The sequence below is a fragment of the Macaca thibetana genome, chromosome 18 (assembly GCF_024542745.1).
Source record: "Macaca thibetana thibetana isolate TM-01 chromosome 18, ASM2454274v1, whole genome shotgun sequence".
In the NCBI taxonomy this organism is placed as follows: domain Eukaryota; kingdom Metazoa; phylum Chordata; class Mammalia; order Primates; family Cercopithecidae; genus Macaca; species Macaca thibetana.
Genome location: NC_065595.1, coordinates 68,771,168 through 68,787,636, shown reverse-complemented (window position 1 = coordinate 68,787,636; position 16,469 = coordinate 68,771,168). Strand labels below are relative to the sequence as shown.

General features: G+C 38.9%; 2 protein-coding genes across 4 annotated transcripts in view; one reads left to right on the top strand and one right to left on the bottom strand.

The window, feature by feature from the left end:
- The window catches only part of RAB31 (RAB31, member RAS oncogene family), a 431,066-nt gene that overhangs the window by 298,711 nt on the left and 115,886 nt on the right, over positions 1 to 16,469 (bottom strand). The window lies entirely within an intron of this gene.
- The window catches only part of PPP4R1 (protein phosphatase 4 regulatory subunit 1), a 71,910-nt gene that overhangs the window by 43,888 nt on the left and 11,553 nt on the right, over positions 1 to 16,469 (top strand). For all 3 annotated transcript variants that reach the window (XM_050767374.1, XM_050767373.1, XM_050767372.1), the window contains exons 11-14: positions 4,015 to 4,541; positions 11,142 to 11,314; positions 12,614 to 12,709; positions 15,032 to 15,217. In XM_050767374.1, coding sequence (XP_050623331.1) covers positions 4,015 to 4,541; positions 11,142 to 11,314; positions 12,614 to 12,709; positions 15,032 to 15,217 — 982 coding nt within the window. The remainder of the gene's footprint in view (positions 1 to 4,014; positions 4,542 to 11,141; positions 11,315 to 12,613; positions 12,710 to 15,031; positions 15,218 to 16,469) is intronic.

The window sequence follows — 16,469 nt, the reverse complement described above, 5'->3', positions numbered from 1 at the left end:
CTACATATTGGCATCTATCATCAGTAGCCTCCCGGCCATGCATTGTGGCATCCAGCTCCTCCCATTGTCTCTGCTGGGACTTGCCCTTTGGTGCACATATTAATCCTGAATGAATTATTCTAGGAAAATATGGATTTGACCTCAAAAATCTGAAGTAACTAAACCACTTTTGCTGGGGTTTTCCAGTTTAGCTTAATGCTAACTATATGAAAAAAAAAATCTTAGCACAAATTTGGAAATACTTCATGAATGCTAAAACTTCGTTGAATTAATTCACAGTACTTGGAAGGTGTATCCTGGAGTGTGTTTGCTTTTATCTCAGGATACAATGCCTCTTTAGCCAGATGTTCTACAAGTCATTTTCTCCTTGAAATACCTGTAATTAATTTTCTAGGCCCATAGTCTCTAGTAAGGAACTCTGAGGATATTAATTGCAAACTTATGTAGGCACAAAAAGACACTTAGATTCCTCCTTAAGTAGGTAGTTTCTGGACTGTCCTCTGGTGCTCTTGATACCTACGTCTCTTAGGAGACAGGGTAATTCTCATTATACAGAGTCACAAAGGGCTTCAGTTTTCAAAAAAAATTTGTCTTGCACAATAGCTTTTCAAAGTCTGACAATTAGGAATATCAGAATTTTAGCATTGGACAGCTTGATTTTGCATTGAGTATTATACTTTACCAGGAAAAATTCGAATTTAGAGAATTTATACTTTTGACATTTTTGAAGCCATGCATGCTATAGTTCTATCCAGAATTTAATACTGTACTAGGGAAAACTTCGTCTTCTAGTTTCATTCTAAGAGTTTTAACTTTGGACAAACTAACAAGTTTACATTTATCAGACAAACAGTTATTTGACCAGTCATTCTCCGTTCATTTTTGCAGCTGAGAATATTAAAATTTAATTTTAACAGCAAGGTGAGATAGTGATCAAGGAACTTCAAGCCCCTGTAATTCCATCACTTTGGGAGGCTGAGGCAGGAGGATCGCTTTAGCCCAGGAGTTTGAGGCTGCAGTGAGCTATGATCATACCACTTTACAACAGCCTGGGCTACAGAGTGAGACCCTGTCTCTTAAAAAAAGAATAAACAAAAATAGAAGTTCATTATATTTATTAGATAGTACATATGAGGTCTTACAAGTTTTATCCATTTGCTCTTCTCTTCCCCCTTTCTGAACAGTATCTTATTATAAATTTAAAATTTTAGTTTGAATGATTTCAGGAATTTTGCAAGAATATCACAAAGAATTTCATATATCCATCTAGATTTTCCAAATACTGTTTTACCATATTTGCTTTATTCTTTTTTCTGAACTCTATGAGAATACGTTTTAGACATATTCTTTTTACCTTTTTAAAATAGTATGTATTTCCTTAAAACACAGATGTTAATATGTAACTGTAGTCCAGTTACCAAAATTAGGAAATTAACATTGATACAATACTGTTAGCTAATCTGTAGCCTTTATTGAATTTTACCAGTTGGCCCACTAATGTTCTTTATAACAAAAGTGAAAATTATGTATTTTTTAATAATGGACAAAATGGGAAATACGTAATTCATAGACATATAGAAGACACATTTATTTTACATAATAGCACTAGTTTCAGGAGCTCCTTTGGGAGAGAGAAAACCATCTTACAGGTTATCTAGGTCAACTCCTCATTTTTATGAATAAGGAATAAGTGAGGAATCCTAGAAGTCATTAAAAGGCTCAGAGTTTTATATTAATGTAGTGCCAGTGTGAGAGTAAGAACTTAAAGTCTGGTTTCCTCACACTTGTAAATAATTGTATTATATATGCATACTATATATATTGTAGTTACAAGAATAGAAGAAAAATACCAGAATTTAAAATGCAGTCACAATGTGTTATGTTTTCAGATGACTTAAGAAATATGTTTTTGTTCATCAGTATTTTAAAAAATAATCACCTGTTGGTGAAAATATGGTTTTTAAAACAGTGAGCATTTTGATGAGAGGGAACTTCCTAATTTCATGAGAATGTAGATGGTGACTGTTGAACTGGGAGCCCACATAGGTATTAACATCACCCTCCTTTTGCACAGTCCTTTTAATTCTCCCGTTAAGCATCTTTTTTATGTGTATTTAAAGGCACACAGATGCTTTTTTCTGTATTCATCTTACGAATTTACTTACATATTCAGCCATCCTTATTTCCCTTTCATGGTTTTTTGGAAGCAATGTCTCCTCACCTGTTTAATCTGTTCCTCTGTGTTTTTGAAGCCCATATTCTTTCCTCTTCTCAGAAAGACATTGCTTTATCAGTTATTCCATCAATCTCTGCGTCTTCAGTTCCTTCATCTCTTTTAACCTGTTTTCCTCAGCCTAAAAATACGCTCGTTATGCTTTTATACAGGGAGAATGCCTTCAGTCTTTGTTATTCTGTGCAATTGTTGTGTTATTCTTTATTAATATTTGCTGCCTCCGCATGTGTCAGCCCCACACATCTGAGTTGATGACCTCCACCTCTGTCTCAGTCTTTACCTCTTTCTCATAGATATCACCACCTAGAACCCAACATGGATAGCTAACTCAGCCTATCTCAACCTGAACCCGTTAGCTTTCTTGTGAAACTGTTATTTGTTACCTGCAGCATGCAATAAGTGGAAAAGTCCTGTTGGTTTTTGCTGCTGTTTGAATGTGTTGTTCTGTAGTCCTGAAGATACTACCTCCATCAGAACATCATCACTTTTCACCTGCGCATCTGTAATTCCTGCCACCTGTCTTACCTCTCATTTTCTACACTTCCTCCAGAATGGTCTTTCTAAAACAACAGATCTATCAACAGTTTCCTTAACTTCTACATGATTTCCTGTGGTCCAGGATGAACTCCGGAGGTCTGCTGGTCTGGAATACAGTGTTTCCTGTGATATCTTTCATCCTTGTCATCGATCATTTCCTCATTGCTGATTCCTGAATGCGTCGCACCTTGTGTGCCACTCCGGCCTTTGCATGTACTGTTTCTCCTTTGGATGCTTTTTTCTTCCCCTTAGCCCCATAAACATGTATTGGTTCTTCTGAGCACAACTCATGTCATTTTCTTGAAGGCCTTTTAATCTTCACTCCCATCTCCTCCTGTGTTCAGTGTGCATGCATCTGTGCTTACCACCCTGTCTAGCAGCAATTTGCTGATATATGTTCACTTTTTCTGTTTGCCTCTAATTGTAATCTCAAGAGCAAGAGCTACATCTCATTCACATTTGAATCCTCAATACTGATTTCATTTCCTGGCTCTTAGTAGGTGCTCAGTAAATGCTTGTTAAATTTAATTGAATCAAGTAATAACACTTACAGTCGTAGTTTAGATCATAGATGGCAGTAATCAGTGGGCTTTAATGAATTTGTACCCTCTGTCCTTATCAATTAAGTTATGACCTCATTTTAGGAAAACCTTGGGGAGTAGAGAGGAGTATTTTAGAAGAAACGGAAATAATATTTACATTCAAGCAGATTTTAATATATTTTGTGAGATAGCAAATAAGTATCTTTCCTACTACTATATTAAATTTTTTTTTTTAATTTTCCTTGTGTAATGTAAGCAAATAGGCTTTAGGTCTCAGCTTTTCAATATGTCATTGGAGTAGAGAGGCAATTCAAGTAATCCTAAAAATAAAATAATTTAAATATTGTTATGTATCTTAAAATGATTTTACGAATTTCTGTTTCCACTACTTTAGTTATTTATTATTGAAATTAGCATGGTATTATAGAATCCCAGGATTCTTAAATGTTACCTTCTCTAACTAATACACATTGCTTGACTATCTAGACTTACACTTAACAGGTATTTACATCTTTGAACACAGAACAGCTGATGGAGAAAGAAGCATTATAAATAATATACATAAACTCAATTTGTGCAGATAATCCATAATTTTTAATGTTTAACTTGTCTAAATGCTATATGTAATATCTTTCATCAGTTTTTTTTAAAGTAATTATCCTTTCATGTTGTTTTTTTTCCCACCAAATAAAACAATAAAAGGACCAGAGATCAAGAAGCCCCAGAGGATATACAAGTCAGGCCAGAGGATACTCCTTCAGATCTCAGTGTTAGTAATTCCAGTGTCATACTGGAAAACACGTTGGAAGACCATGCTGCTGAGGCATCCGGGAAGCCTCTAGGTGAAATTAGTGTTCCACTGGACAGCTCTTTACTTTGTACTTTGTCCTCAGAATCTCACCAGGAAGCAGCTAGTAATGAGAATGATAAAAAACCTGGTAACTACAAATCTATGTTGCGACCAGAGGTTGACACCAGTTCACAAGATTCAGCTCTCTTAGATCAGGAATTGTATAACTCCTTCCATTTCTGGAGGACTCCACTTCCTGAAATAGATCTAGACATAGAGCTTGAACAGAACTCTGGGGGAAAACCCAGCCCAGAGGGACCAGAGGAAGCATCTGAAGGCCCTGTGCCCAGTTCTCCAAACATCACCATGGCCACCAGAAAGGAACTGGAAGAAATGATAGAAAATCTAGAGCCCCACATTGATGATCCAGATGTTAAAGGTATGGAAGTCAGTCAAGTTCTTTATTCTGAAATTGATTAAAAATATTAGTGTCTATCTTAAACATTTCATTTCAGAAAAAATTGCCATTTAATGATGTATTATGGACGGGGCAAAGTGACTCATACCTGTAACACCAGCACGTTGAGAGGTTGAGGCAGGAGAATCACTTGAGAACAGGAGGTCGAGACCAGACTGGGCAACATAGTAAGACCCCATCTCTACAAAAAATGAAAAATTAGCCAGGCATGGTGGCACATGCCTGTAATCCTAGCAACTTGGGAAACTGAGGTGGGAGAGTGTTTGAGCTTAGGAGGTTGAGGCTGCACTGAACTGTAATTGTGCAGCCTCGACCTCATGAGTTCAAATGGTGTCAAAGGATCATGCTCTGATAGTTCTCCAGCCTGGGCAACAAAGTAAGATCCTGTCTATTTAAAAAAAGAAAAAGGTAGTATGACCATCATTATCATGTATTTCTAAATTCTCTTGATAAATACAATTAATCTGATTTTCAGGAAATTTTTTATTTACAATAGGCTCATCATTGCATTCCTTACTGTAATTTTATTTGTTGATAAATCACTCTCTTTGAAATTTTCAGTCACTCAAACAGTGCTTTACAGTTTTAAAGTTTGGGCTCTGCCTTAACTATTTTGCACAGAGACTCACTACCTTTTTATAAGATAGCAGTAGACGCAGTCATTCTTTTATGGAAAGACTGTAGAATGTTCATTGCGCCACTGCACTGCAGCCTGGGCGACAGCAAGACTCCGTCTCGGGGGTGGGGGAGGAAGAGACTATAGAATGTTCACAGCAGGCATAGTCAACACTTGATGAGTGTTTAATGTCTTTACAGCTTTCACCTTTCTGTTTAAATTTTATTATTTACCAACTTAAGTTTATTAAAGTTTATCGAACTTCAGTGACTCCGATTTTTTTTTTTTTTTTTTTGCTATGGAGTCTTGCTCTATCGCCCAGGCTGGAGTTCAGTGGCACTCAATCTTGGCTCACAATAACCTCCACCTCCTGGGTTCAAGCAGTTCTCCTGCCTCAGCTTCCTGAGTAGCTGGGATTACAGGCACGTGCCACTGCACCCAGCTACTTTTTTTTCTTTTTTTTTTTTTTGAGACACAGTCTCACTCTGTCACCAGGCTGTAGTGTAGTAGTGCCATCGGCTCACTGCATCCACTGCCTTCCGGGTGCAAGTGATTCTCCGGCCTCAGCCTCCCAAGTAGCTGGGACTACAGGTGGTGCCACCACGCCCAGCTAATTTTTGTATTTTTAGTAGAGACTGGTTTCACCATGTTGGCCAGGCTGGTCTTGAACTCCTGACCTCAGGCAGTCCACCTGCCTTGGCCTCCCAACATGCTGGGATTACAGGTGTGAACCACCATACTCAACTTATTTTATTTTTCTTAAACCATATATGAAAAAAATATTACCAGTTGTCCTTAAGCCGGTTCTGGGAGCTCTCATTGTATTATAGTACCTGCTAGTTCTCTGACATAGACTAGTCACTTAAATATTAATTGAAATATTGAAAGAATTGCTCTAAATTTTTCTTTCAGTAAATAAGTGAAAAGAAATATGCATAGGTTGCTTTTTAAAAAGATTTACATGTACATGCATATAAGTTTCTTGATATGACTGTGTTTCAGAAGATATCTAATACTCTTTGTACTGTAAATTTACTAGCTGCAGTTGAGAGAGTTCAATAGAAATAACAGGCATACCTTGGAGATATTGCTGGTTCAGTTCCAAACCACTGCAAAAAAGCAAATATTGCAGTAGAGTCATACAAATTTTGTGGTTTCTCAGTGCATAAAGAGTTATGTTTACAGTCAAGTGCAGTGGCTTTCACTGTAATAGCTGTAATCCCAGCTATCTGGGAGGCTGAGGCAGAAGGGCAGCTTAAGGCCAAGAGTTTGAGACCAGTTTGGGCAACATAGCAAGACCCTCATCTCTAAAAAGATTTTGAATAGTAGCTGGGCATGGTTGCACACACCTGTAGTCCCAGCCACTCGAAAGGCTGAGGTGGGAGAATTGAGCCTAGGAGTTTTAAGATTTCAGTAGCTATGATCGCACTACTACATTCCAGCCTGGGTGACAGAGTAAGACCCGGTCTCAGAATTTTATAAAAGTTGTGTTTATACTATACTGTAGTAAGCGTGTGATAGCATTTTGTCTAAAAAAAAAAAATGTACACACCTTCATTGAAAAATTACTAAAAAATGCTGATGATCATCTGAGCCTTACACAAGTTGTAGTCTCATTGCTGGTGGAGAGTCTTGCTTCAATGTTGATGGCTGCTGACTGGTCAGGGCAGTGATTGCTGAAGGCTGGGGTGGCTGTGGCAATTTCTGAAAATAAAACAGCATGGAAGCTTACTATGTCAGTGGACTCTTCCTTTCGTGAAAGAGTTATCCGTAGCTAGCAATGGTGTTTGTTGGCATATTACCTGCAGGAGACATCTTCTTTAAAAATTAGACTCAGTCTTCTCGAACACCACCACTCTTTTATCAATAGGTTTATGTAATATTCTAAATCTTTCGTTGTCATTTCAACAATGTTCACAGCATCATCACTAGGAGGAGATTCCATCTCGAGAAACCACTTTCTTTGCTCATCCTAAGAGGCATTTGTTCAAGTTTGGTCAGGAGAGCCGGATATAGTGACCATGTGCCTGTGATCCCAGCTGAGGACAGGAGAATTGCTTGAGACCAGGAGTTCAAGGCTGTAGTGGTTATGATTGTGCCTATAAGTAGCCACTGTACTCCAGCCTGGACAACATAAGAAGACTCTGTCTCTAAAAATTAAAACAACAAAAAACGTTTGATTATGAGATTGTAGCATTTCAGTCACATTTTCAAGCTCCACTCCTAATTTTAGTTCTCTTGCTGTTTTTACCCTATCTACAGTTACTTCCTCCACTGAAGTCTTGAACCCTTCAAAGTCATTTATAAGGGTTGAAATTACCTTCTTCCATACTTCTTTTATGTTGATATTTTGACCTCCTCCCATGAATCGTGAATGTTCCTAATGGCATCTGGGGTGGTGAATCCTTTCCAGAAGGTTTACAGTTTACTTTGTCCAGATCCATCAGAGAAATCACTATTTATGGCAGCTATAACTTTACAGAATGTATTCCTGAAATAATAAGACTTGAAAGTTGAAATTACCTCTTGATCTTTGGGCTGCAGAATGGGTTTTGTGATAGCAGGCATGAAAACAACATTGTCTCCTTGTACGCCTCTGTCGGAGTTCTTGGGTGACCAGGTGTATTGTCAGTGAGCTGTAATCATTTGAAAGGAATATTTTTCTAAGCTGTAGGTCTCAACAGTCGGCTTAAAATACTCTGCAAACCTTGCTGTAAACAGATCTGCTCTCATCCAGGCTTTACTTTTCCAGTGACAGGGCACAGGCAGAGTAGATTGAGCTTAATTCTTAAGGGCCCCAGGATTTTTGGAATAGTAAATGAGCATTGGTTTTAGCTTTTTTTTTTTTTTTTTGACAGCGCCTCACTCCGTCACCCAGGCTGGAGTGCAGTGATGCAATCTCAACTCACTGTAACCTCTGTCCCCCAGGTTCAAGCAATTCTCCTCCCTCAGCCTCCCAAGTAGCTGGGACTACAGGCACGCACCACCATGCCTGGCTAATTTTTTTTTTTTTGTATGATGGGGTTTCACCAAGCTGGCCAGGCTGGTCTCGCACTCTTGACCTCAGGTAATCCACCCACCTCAGCCTCCCGAAAGTGCTGGGATTACAGGTATGAGCCACCACTCCTGGCCTGGTTTTAACTTAAAGTCACCAGCCACATTAGTCCCTAACAAGAGTCACCTTGGCCTTTGGAGCTTTGAAGCCAGGCATTGACTTCTCTTTAGCTAGGAAAGTTCTAGATGGCATTTTCTTCCAATAGAAGACTGTTTTATCTGTGTTGAAAATCTGGGCCGGGCGCGGTGCCTTATGCCTGTAATCCCAAAACTTTGGGAGGCCGAGGTGAGTGGATCATCTGAGATTAGGAGTTCGAGACCAGCCTAGCCAACATGGTGAAACCCTGTCTCTACGAAAAATACAAAAATTAGCTGGGCATGGTGGTGCATGCCTGTAATTCCAGCTACTAGGGAGGCTGAGGCAGGAGAATTGCTTGAACCCAGGAGGCAGGGGTGGCAGTAAGCCAAGATTGTACCACTGTACTCCAGCCTGGGTGACAGAGCAAGACTCCCATCTCAAAAAAAAAAAAAAAAAAAAAAAAAAAAATCTGTTGTTTGGTGTAGCTACCTTAGTGGCTTAAGAAATTTTAGCTAGATCTTCTGAATAACTTGCTGCAGCTTTACCTAAGCACTGGCTGCTTCACCTTGCACTTCTGTGTTATGGAGATGGCTCCATTCCTTGAACTTCATGAACCAACCTCTGCTAACTTTCAGCTTTTCTTCTCAGCTTCCTAAACTCTCTCAGCCTTTACAGAATTGAAGCCAGTTAGGGCCTTGCTCTGAATTAGATTTTGGCTTAAGAGAACATTGTGGCTGATTTGATTTCTTTCCAGACCACTCAAACTTTCTGCATATCAGCAATGAAGTTGTTGTTCCTTCTTTGTGTGTGTGGAGTAGCACTTTTAATGTCCTTCAAGAACTTTTCCGTCTGCATTTATAAATTGGCTAACTGATGCAAGTGGCCTAGCTTTTGGTCTTTCTTGGCTTTTGACATACCTTCCTCACTAAGCTTAATCATTTCTAGCTTTGGATTTAAAGTGAGAGATGTGTTACTCTTCCTTTCACTTGAACTCTTAGGGGCTACTGTTGGGTTATTTAGTAATTGGCCCAATTTTAATATTGTTGAGTCTCAGGGGATAGGGAGACAGGAGAGAGATGGGTAGACAAAGTCGGTAGAGCTGTAAGAACACACACATTTATCATTTAAGTTTGCTGTCTTGTCTGTCTTGTACAGCTAGTTAGCACCTCCCAAAACAATTACAATAGTAATATCAAAGATCACTGATCACAGATCACCATATATATATCTGTTATATCAGATATAACAATAATGAAAAAGATGGACATAGTACAAGAATTAACAACATGCAGTACAGAGGCACAGAGTAAACACATGCTGTTGGAAAAATAGCACTGATAAACTTGCTAAATGTAAGCTTGCCACAGACCTTCAGTTTATAAAAAGTACAGTATCAAGCCTGGTGTGGTGGTGTGTGCCTGTAGTCCCAACCACTCAGGAGGCCGAGGCTGAAAGATTGCTTGAGCCCAGGGGTTCAGTGCTTCAGTGAGCTATGATCATGCCTTGTGAATAGCTTTCTGCAGGTAACTCCAACCTGGGCAAAATAGTGGGACCTCACCTCTTTAAAGAAAAAAAAAAGGAAAAGTGTAGTATCTACAAAGTGCAATAAAACAGGGTGTGCCTGCACTTTCCAGTGAACAGAATGGATGGGGGATGATACACGCACACACCGACACACCATGCACTTTATATGGGACAAAGCGTTTTAACGTTTCTCTCTTGTACAGTCTGTTTTTGAGTACTGTTTTGGTTTGGCTTGGGAGTGATCCCAAAAGGGAGTGGCTGAAGTGATTAAAAGGGTTGGTGAAAATTGCAGCCGAAATTCTGAAGATAATGAAAATATTCCACCGCAACTTTTTGTGAGTGAACACGTTCAGTTTTCTTAAGTTAGCAAGTAATGACCTAATGGACTAGAACCTCATCCTGTATGTTTCTTGCATGTCTATTGTCAGACACTTAATATACTTAGATGAGAAATTTTATAAATGCTGCATCTTAATAGATTATCTTAATAAAAGTTACTGATTGTTTTGTTTAAAATGTTCATATTTTGAACATCGAAGTGGATTGTTACTTGGAATAAATGCTAAGCAATATTTTTTGCTAAATTTCTGATTTATCTGGGGAGCAGGAAGAATGCCTTATCTTAATTTCGAATCACCTTTGTAAGTAAGGTGCAACCCAAAACGTAGGCAATGCTAGTTGCCAGATTTTTGAACCCCTGCCTGGTAAGTTGTCCTTTTGGTTTGCTGTAAGCAAGACAGTGCTCATTTGGGATTGTTGTGTTTTGGAGAAGATACAATTCTCATTTTCAAAAAGAATTAGAGAGAAATAAGCAGTAATAAGATATGAGATGTTTAAATGTAACTGTGACAAGAATCTTTGTAATTACCATTGTTTTATGTTGGCAGGGTTTGTGTGACTGCTCTTCTGCTAAAATAGCTTAGTAAGTAAGACTTGTCAGTTTGATTCATGCACTACCAAAACATAGTTAACTTTTACTGAAATTGACTCCTTTTAATAAGCTGGAGGCAGCTCCAGCAACTAGATAGCATTTCTCTTTTCATACTAACGCAGAATAATGTACAGTAGCAGATAAACATTTTTAATCTCATGAAAGCATATTAGTTTTCTACTTTTTCTCTTGAAGGACTAATGATTTACCACAGTAGAAATTTTTTTCCAGCTTTTTGATTGCAGTGTCAAAAAAGTATACATTTCATTGATAACGTACAATGCAAATGGAGAACAGCCTTGTAAGGATATTGCAATTGTGATTCTCACTTTGTGCGTTTCCTTATTTTGCCTGTAGCACAAGTGGAAGTGCTGTCCGCTGCACTGCGAGCTTCCAGCCTGGATGTACATGAAGAGACCATCAGTGTAGAAAAGAGAAGTGATTTGCAAGATGAACTGGGTATAAATGAGCTACCAAATTGTAAAATAAATCAAGAAGATTCTGTGCCTTTAATCAGCGATGCTGTTGAGGTAACAAACTCAGTATTTACCAAGTGAGAGTAGTTTGAATCAGAAGTCTTTCGTTGGGGAATAGTTGTAGCTGATCACTTTTAGTTTGTATGTTCTGTTTGTTGCTGATTTTTTAGCTCTTCCTTTTGCATAAAGTAATTGTTTTCATCACATCCTGTCCTCGTGACATCAGTGTCATATGAAATGCCTGGAAAAGTAAATCCCACTTCTGTCTATATGACCATTTAGTAGACTCAATGTTAATGTAGCTCACTGCAGTGAAATAGTCTTACTGGAAACAAAGCCCTTTATCAAGAATAATTAACTCTTCCCTTTTCTTTTTGGAGAGGTGCTTTGTTTCTGATCGGACCATTTCACTGCAGCGAGCAACACAGTATTCTGAGCAGAAGATCGGGACTTGAGGCCATGTTGCGGAGGGCCAGTGACATTATCTGGACTCTGGAGTGTGAGGGTGGGTACTGATCCTAGCATCATCTTCACTTTGTACTTATAGCTGTTCTCTGTGATCCTTCCCTAATTTCCTGCTGCATCTCCATCAAGCCAGCATTATTTGGTGTCAGTGCTACTTAGCCATTATTTATATAAATGGGGAGAAGGAATGCACCACCGATTGCCAGAATCGCATGGTCACAGATCATAGTGGCTTGAATGAGAAGCTCAGGAAAGAGTACCTGCACACACTGGGGATGGCAAGAGGGTTCTTAGAGCTTTAGTGCATTTCTGTTTTGATTCCTGTTAGATGGCATGTGGTATAGTTAGAAGTCTGTATGATACCACTGCTTTGGATTGAAACCCTGACTATTTATTGGAGATTTGAATAGTATTAATATATCTGCATCTTAGAAGGGGTTTATGTTGTTGTTGTTGTTACTGTTTTTGGCTGTTAACATATACATAATTTGTGAAAATAGATATTAACAGCCAAGAATAGAAATAGAAGAAAAACTGCATATGACACTCCATGGTCTCTAAAACAATGGATCAAAAGAATCCTCTCAGTACTATTTCATAAATAAGCTAATTTGAGCTGTTCGGACCGTTTCAAAATTACTTTCAAATATTGTTTTTAATTACTCTCATTTTTTCTGGAGTTGTTTTTCACACATTTGACAAGCTATTCAGCAAGTTAGGTTTAAAGTAGGGAAAGTTCTTAGGTATGGCTATAAGCTTTTAAAAACATGAGGCATGTATGTGTTTATTACTTTTGGCAGTCTTGTAGGTAAGTAACTTAGTGTAAGATAGCTTAAATGAAGATGTGCAGCCGGGACAGCTCTTTAAGTAGTTATTTTTTCCTGACAGAATATGGACTCCACTCTTCACTATATTCACAACGATTCAGACTTGAGCAACAATAGCAGTTTTAGCCCTGATGAGGAAAGGAGAACTAAAGTACAAGTAAGTGACCAAAAAATGTGTTCCTAATTCCTTTTTTAGAGCCCATTTCTGACCTAATTTGCCCCTTCTTTATGATGAGTGTTCTAAAAATTATGACTAGTGTGTCATATTTTCTATAAGGAAATTGAAATAGTAGAGAGGAGCGTGTAAGCACAAATGTTCCCTTTCCTACCTCTGTGATCCCATTCTTCATTCAGAGTGACCACAGTCACACACCTCATTATCTTCCTTCGTGTATTTTCATGGGCACATAAACATACACATGTGCCCCTTTTTATCATTTAAGACAACTGTGGTCATCCCATCCTACCTAGGTATTTCCTCTTGTTCACATTGCTAATAATTATAAAATACAGCTCGATTTCAGAGATGAAAATATGAAAAAATACGAAAATTTTGAAGTGCCGTCAGTAACAAGCTGCAGGAAAACTGTGCTCACGGAATCATTGGAATGTGATAGCTATGCCTTGCCTTGCTCTTTTCTAAAAATCTGACCTGGTGATCTCTCCTGTAAACACACTAGGACTCCCTCACCTTCACAGCAGCACAGCCCAGTGTACATGCCACACCTGTGGTCTCCATTGTAAGAAGGCTCTGTGGGAGATGCTACTTGTAGTTTCACTTTGATGCTATAAGAAGTGCTACATTCACTGTGACTGTCTAGATGTGTTGTTTGCTTCTAGGACTTTATTATTATTATTATTAGAGATGGAGTCTCACTCTTGTCACCCAGGCTAGAGTGCAGTGGCACCATCTCAGCTTACTGCAACCTCCGCCTCCTGAGTTCAAACAGTTCTCCTGCCTCAGCCTCCCAAGCAGCTGGGACTACAGTTGCGAGCCACCAGGCCCAGCTAGTTTTTTTGTATTTTTAGTAGAGACAGTGTTTCGCCATGTTGGCCAGGCTGGTCACGAACTCCTGACCTCAAGTGATCCACCCACCTTGGCCTCCTAAAGTGCTGCGATTACAGGCATGAGCCACCGCGCCTGGCCTTAGGACTATATGATTATTGTTAGAAGTAGATTTCCCAGATCAAATGGTGTATTTATTTTGTTGTTGTTGTTGTTAGAGATGGGATCTCAGCTCTGTCACCCAGGCTGGAGTGCAGTGGCGAGATCACAGCTCATTGCAGCCTCGAACTCCTGGGCTCAAGCAGTCGACCCTTCTGCCTCACCCCCCCGCTAGCTGGGACTACAGATGTGCACCACCACATGTAGCCAATTTTTATTTATTAAAAATGAAATCAGTATTCAAAACAATAGTGTTTTGAAACATGCTTTTCCCCACTTATAGACATTTTCAGTATTTCAAATCTCATTTTAATGAGTTTATTTCCATTTTCATTCTGTGTATATGGGTAATTAGTTTATGTAGCTCAAAATTCAAGATACTTAACAGGCATATATTGACATTCCCATCTCAGTTTTTCTTCTCCACTTGTCCATTTTGCTTCCTGAGATACAACCATTTTTACCTTTCTTTTATATCCTTCCACAGCTATATTATACACACCTAAGCAAGATTGCAAATATGTTCTTCTTTTCCTCACATATATGCAAATATAATTAGACATGTGCACTTCAATTTTGTGTGAATAATTGCTTAAATTTTCATCTAAAGAAGACAAGTTTTTATTTTTGTTTTGAGACAGTCTCACTCTATGGCCCAGGCTGGAGTACAGTGGAGCTCTCACGGCTCACTGCAGCTTCCACTTCCCTGGGCTCAAGTGATCGTCCCACCTCAGCTTCCCGAGTAGCTGGAACTACAGGTGTGAGCCACCATACCTGGCTGATTTTTTAAATTTTTTGTAGAGACAGGGTTTCACCATGTTGCCCAGGCTGGGCTCAAGTGATCCACCCTCCTTGGCTTCTCAAAGTGCCGGAATTACAGGTGTGAGCCACTGTGCCTGGCTGATTTTTGCTTTTTTAATGAACATGTTGCAAATCATGCAGAGCACCTGTTATTCTGCATTTGCTGGGTTATAACAAACATTGTCATCTCTGCCTACATTTAAAGGTGCTGGTGTTATTTTAATACGTCTTTTTAATTTAGTAATTAATTCTAATTTTCCTTTGAACTGAGATGTTACTCATTATTCTCCTAGAGTTGCTTTTGCTTTTATTTGTTCATATATGTTTCCCTTAGCATGTTTTTTGTATCTCTTAGTTATTAGATACCTGAAAATTTGACATTGGTATTTCTCAACTATTTGAGATGCTATGTTAAAATCTATATATTTAAAAATAATTTTGCCCAATTTATGTCTAAACTGCTCAAAATGCATCTCAACTGCTCAGTCACTGTGGTTTCTCTTTCTCCATTAGGATGTTGTACCTCAGGCGTTGTTAGATCAGTATTTATCTATGACTGACCCTTCTCGTGCACAGACGGTTGACACGGAAATTGCTAAGCACTGTGCATACAGCCTCCCCGGTGTGGCCTTGACACTCGGAAGACAGAATTGGCACTGCCTGAGAGAGACGTATGAGACTCTGGCCTCAGACATGCAGGTGAGTAAAGCAGTTAAAGAATTAGCAGAACGTGCACGTGGAAGGCACAGTGCTTTGCTTTTCATAACCTAAAGAATTTCTGTTCGTGTTCTAGCATGTTCTTAGTGTTATAGGAAATTATGTATGGAAGAGCTTAAGAGTAATAACAGAGCATGTTCTTTTTGCACTGTCAGAGTCCCACAATTTGGCGGCTTCATTTTTATCTAAAGCATTAGAAATTGTTAGCACATTCACCATGCCTACATTCCTAACTTAAAATGTGTTATTATCTAGAGTTTATCTGTAAATTAATTGTTGAGAATATAGGATTTAATTTTTCACCTAGAAATAGTATTATAAATGCTTATTTGATTTTTCACACTAGAGCTCAAAATATTTGTTTAAACTGTAGTAGAACTGTAGTATTACTAGCGAGTGTGAAGTTCTGGGCCCCGCGTGCCTTGAGCATTGCAGTACAGACAGGAGAAGTTCTGTGGTTCTTGCTCTCTCCTCGTCCCCACACACCACCCCCACCCCCTTTCAACAGAACACACAAGGTAAACCTTTGCTTCAGGTCATTTTGTCTGGACATCTGTGACTTTCGTGTGACTTCTTCCCAGGCTTGATGACCTAACCTCCCCTGCCAGGCTGATTTCTATATAAACAAAGTTTGCCCCTCTTTGAACACACCCGTTCCTTCAGTGAAGTTGATCTCTCAGTTATTAAAAAAAAAAAAAGCAGTCTCATTAGGCTAATTTATACTGAAATGTGATGACTTTTCCTTAAACTTCTTAGTAATTATTATATTTTTCAGGGAATCAGTGGTGTTGACTCAGCAAGTTCTAAGTGGGAAGTAATCTTGATAGGTCAAGTTCCTCCTTTGACCTATGAGGTTAGGAAAGCCGGGCCCAGGAGAAGCGAATTTATCTGTGTTCATACACTTCTTCAGTGCTGCATCTGGTCATGGATCCACAAAGGCCCAATTTCCATAGAGTGCTTTGTCCTGTGTATTCGTGTTTTCAGTCTTTATTCCACAGAACTGTAGGGTTCCCTTGGGGCACCTGGGTGACTCTGACGGCTCAGAGTCTGGACTAGCAGTTCTTTCTCTCTGCTGCCCCCTCTTCCATGAGAACATGTCTGCCTTCATCTGTTGAACTTAGGTGTAAAATTTGATTTCAAGAGTGGATTCTGGGTGGAAGGGAAAGAAAATAAAATGTTTGCTCTAAACTGTTTCTCTTTAGGTAAAGTTTTAAGTTACTGTGTGAAAAATTAA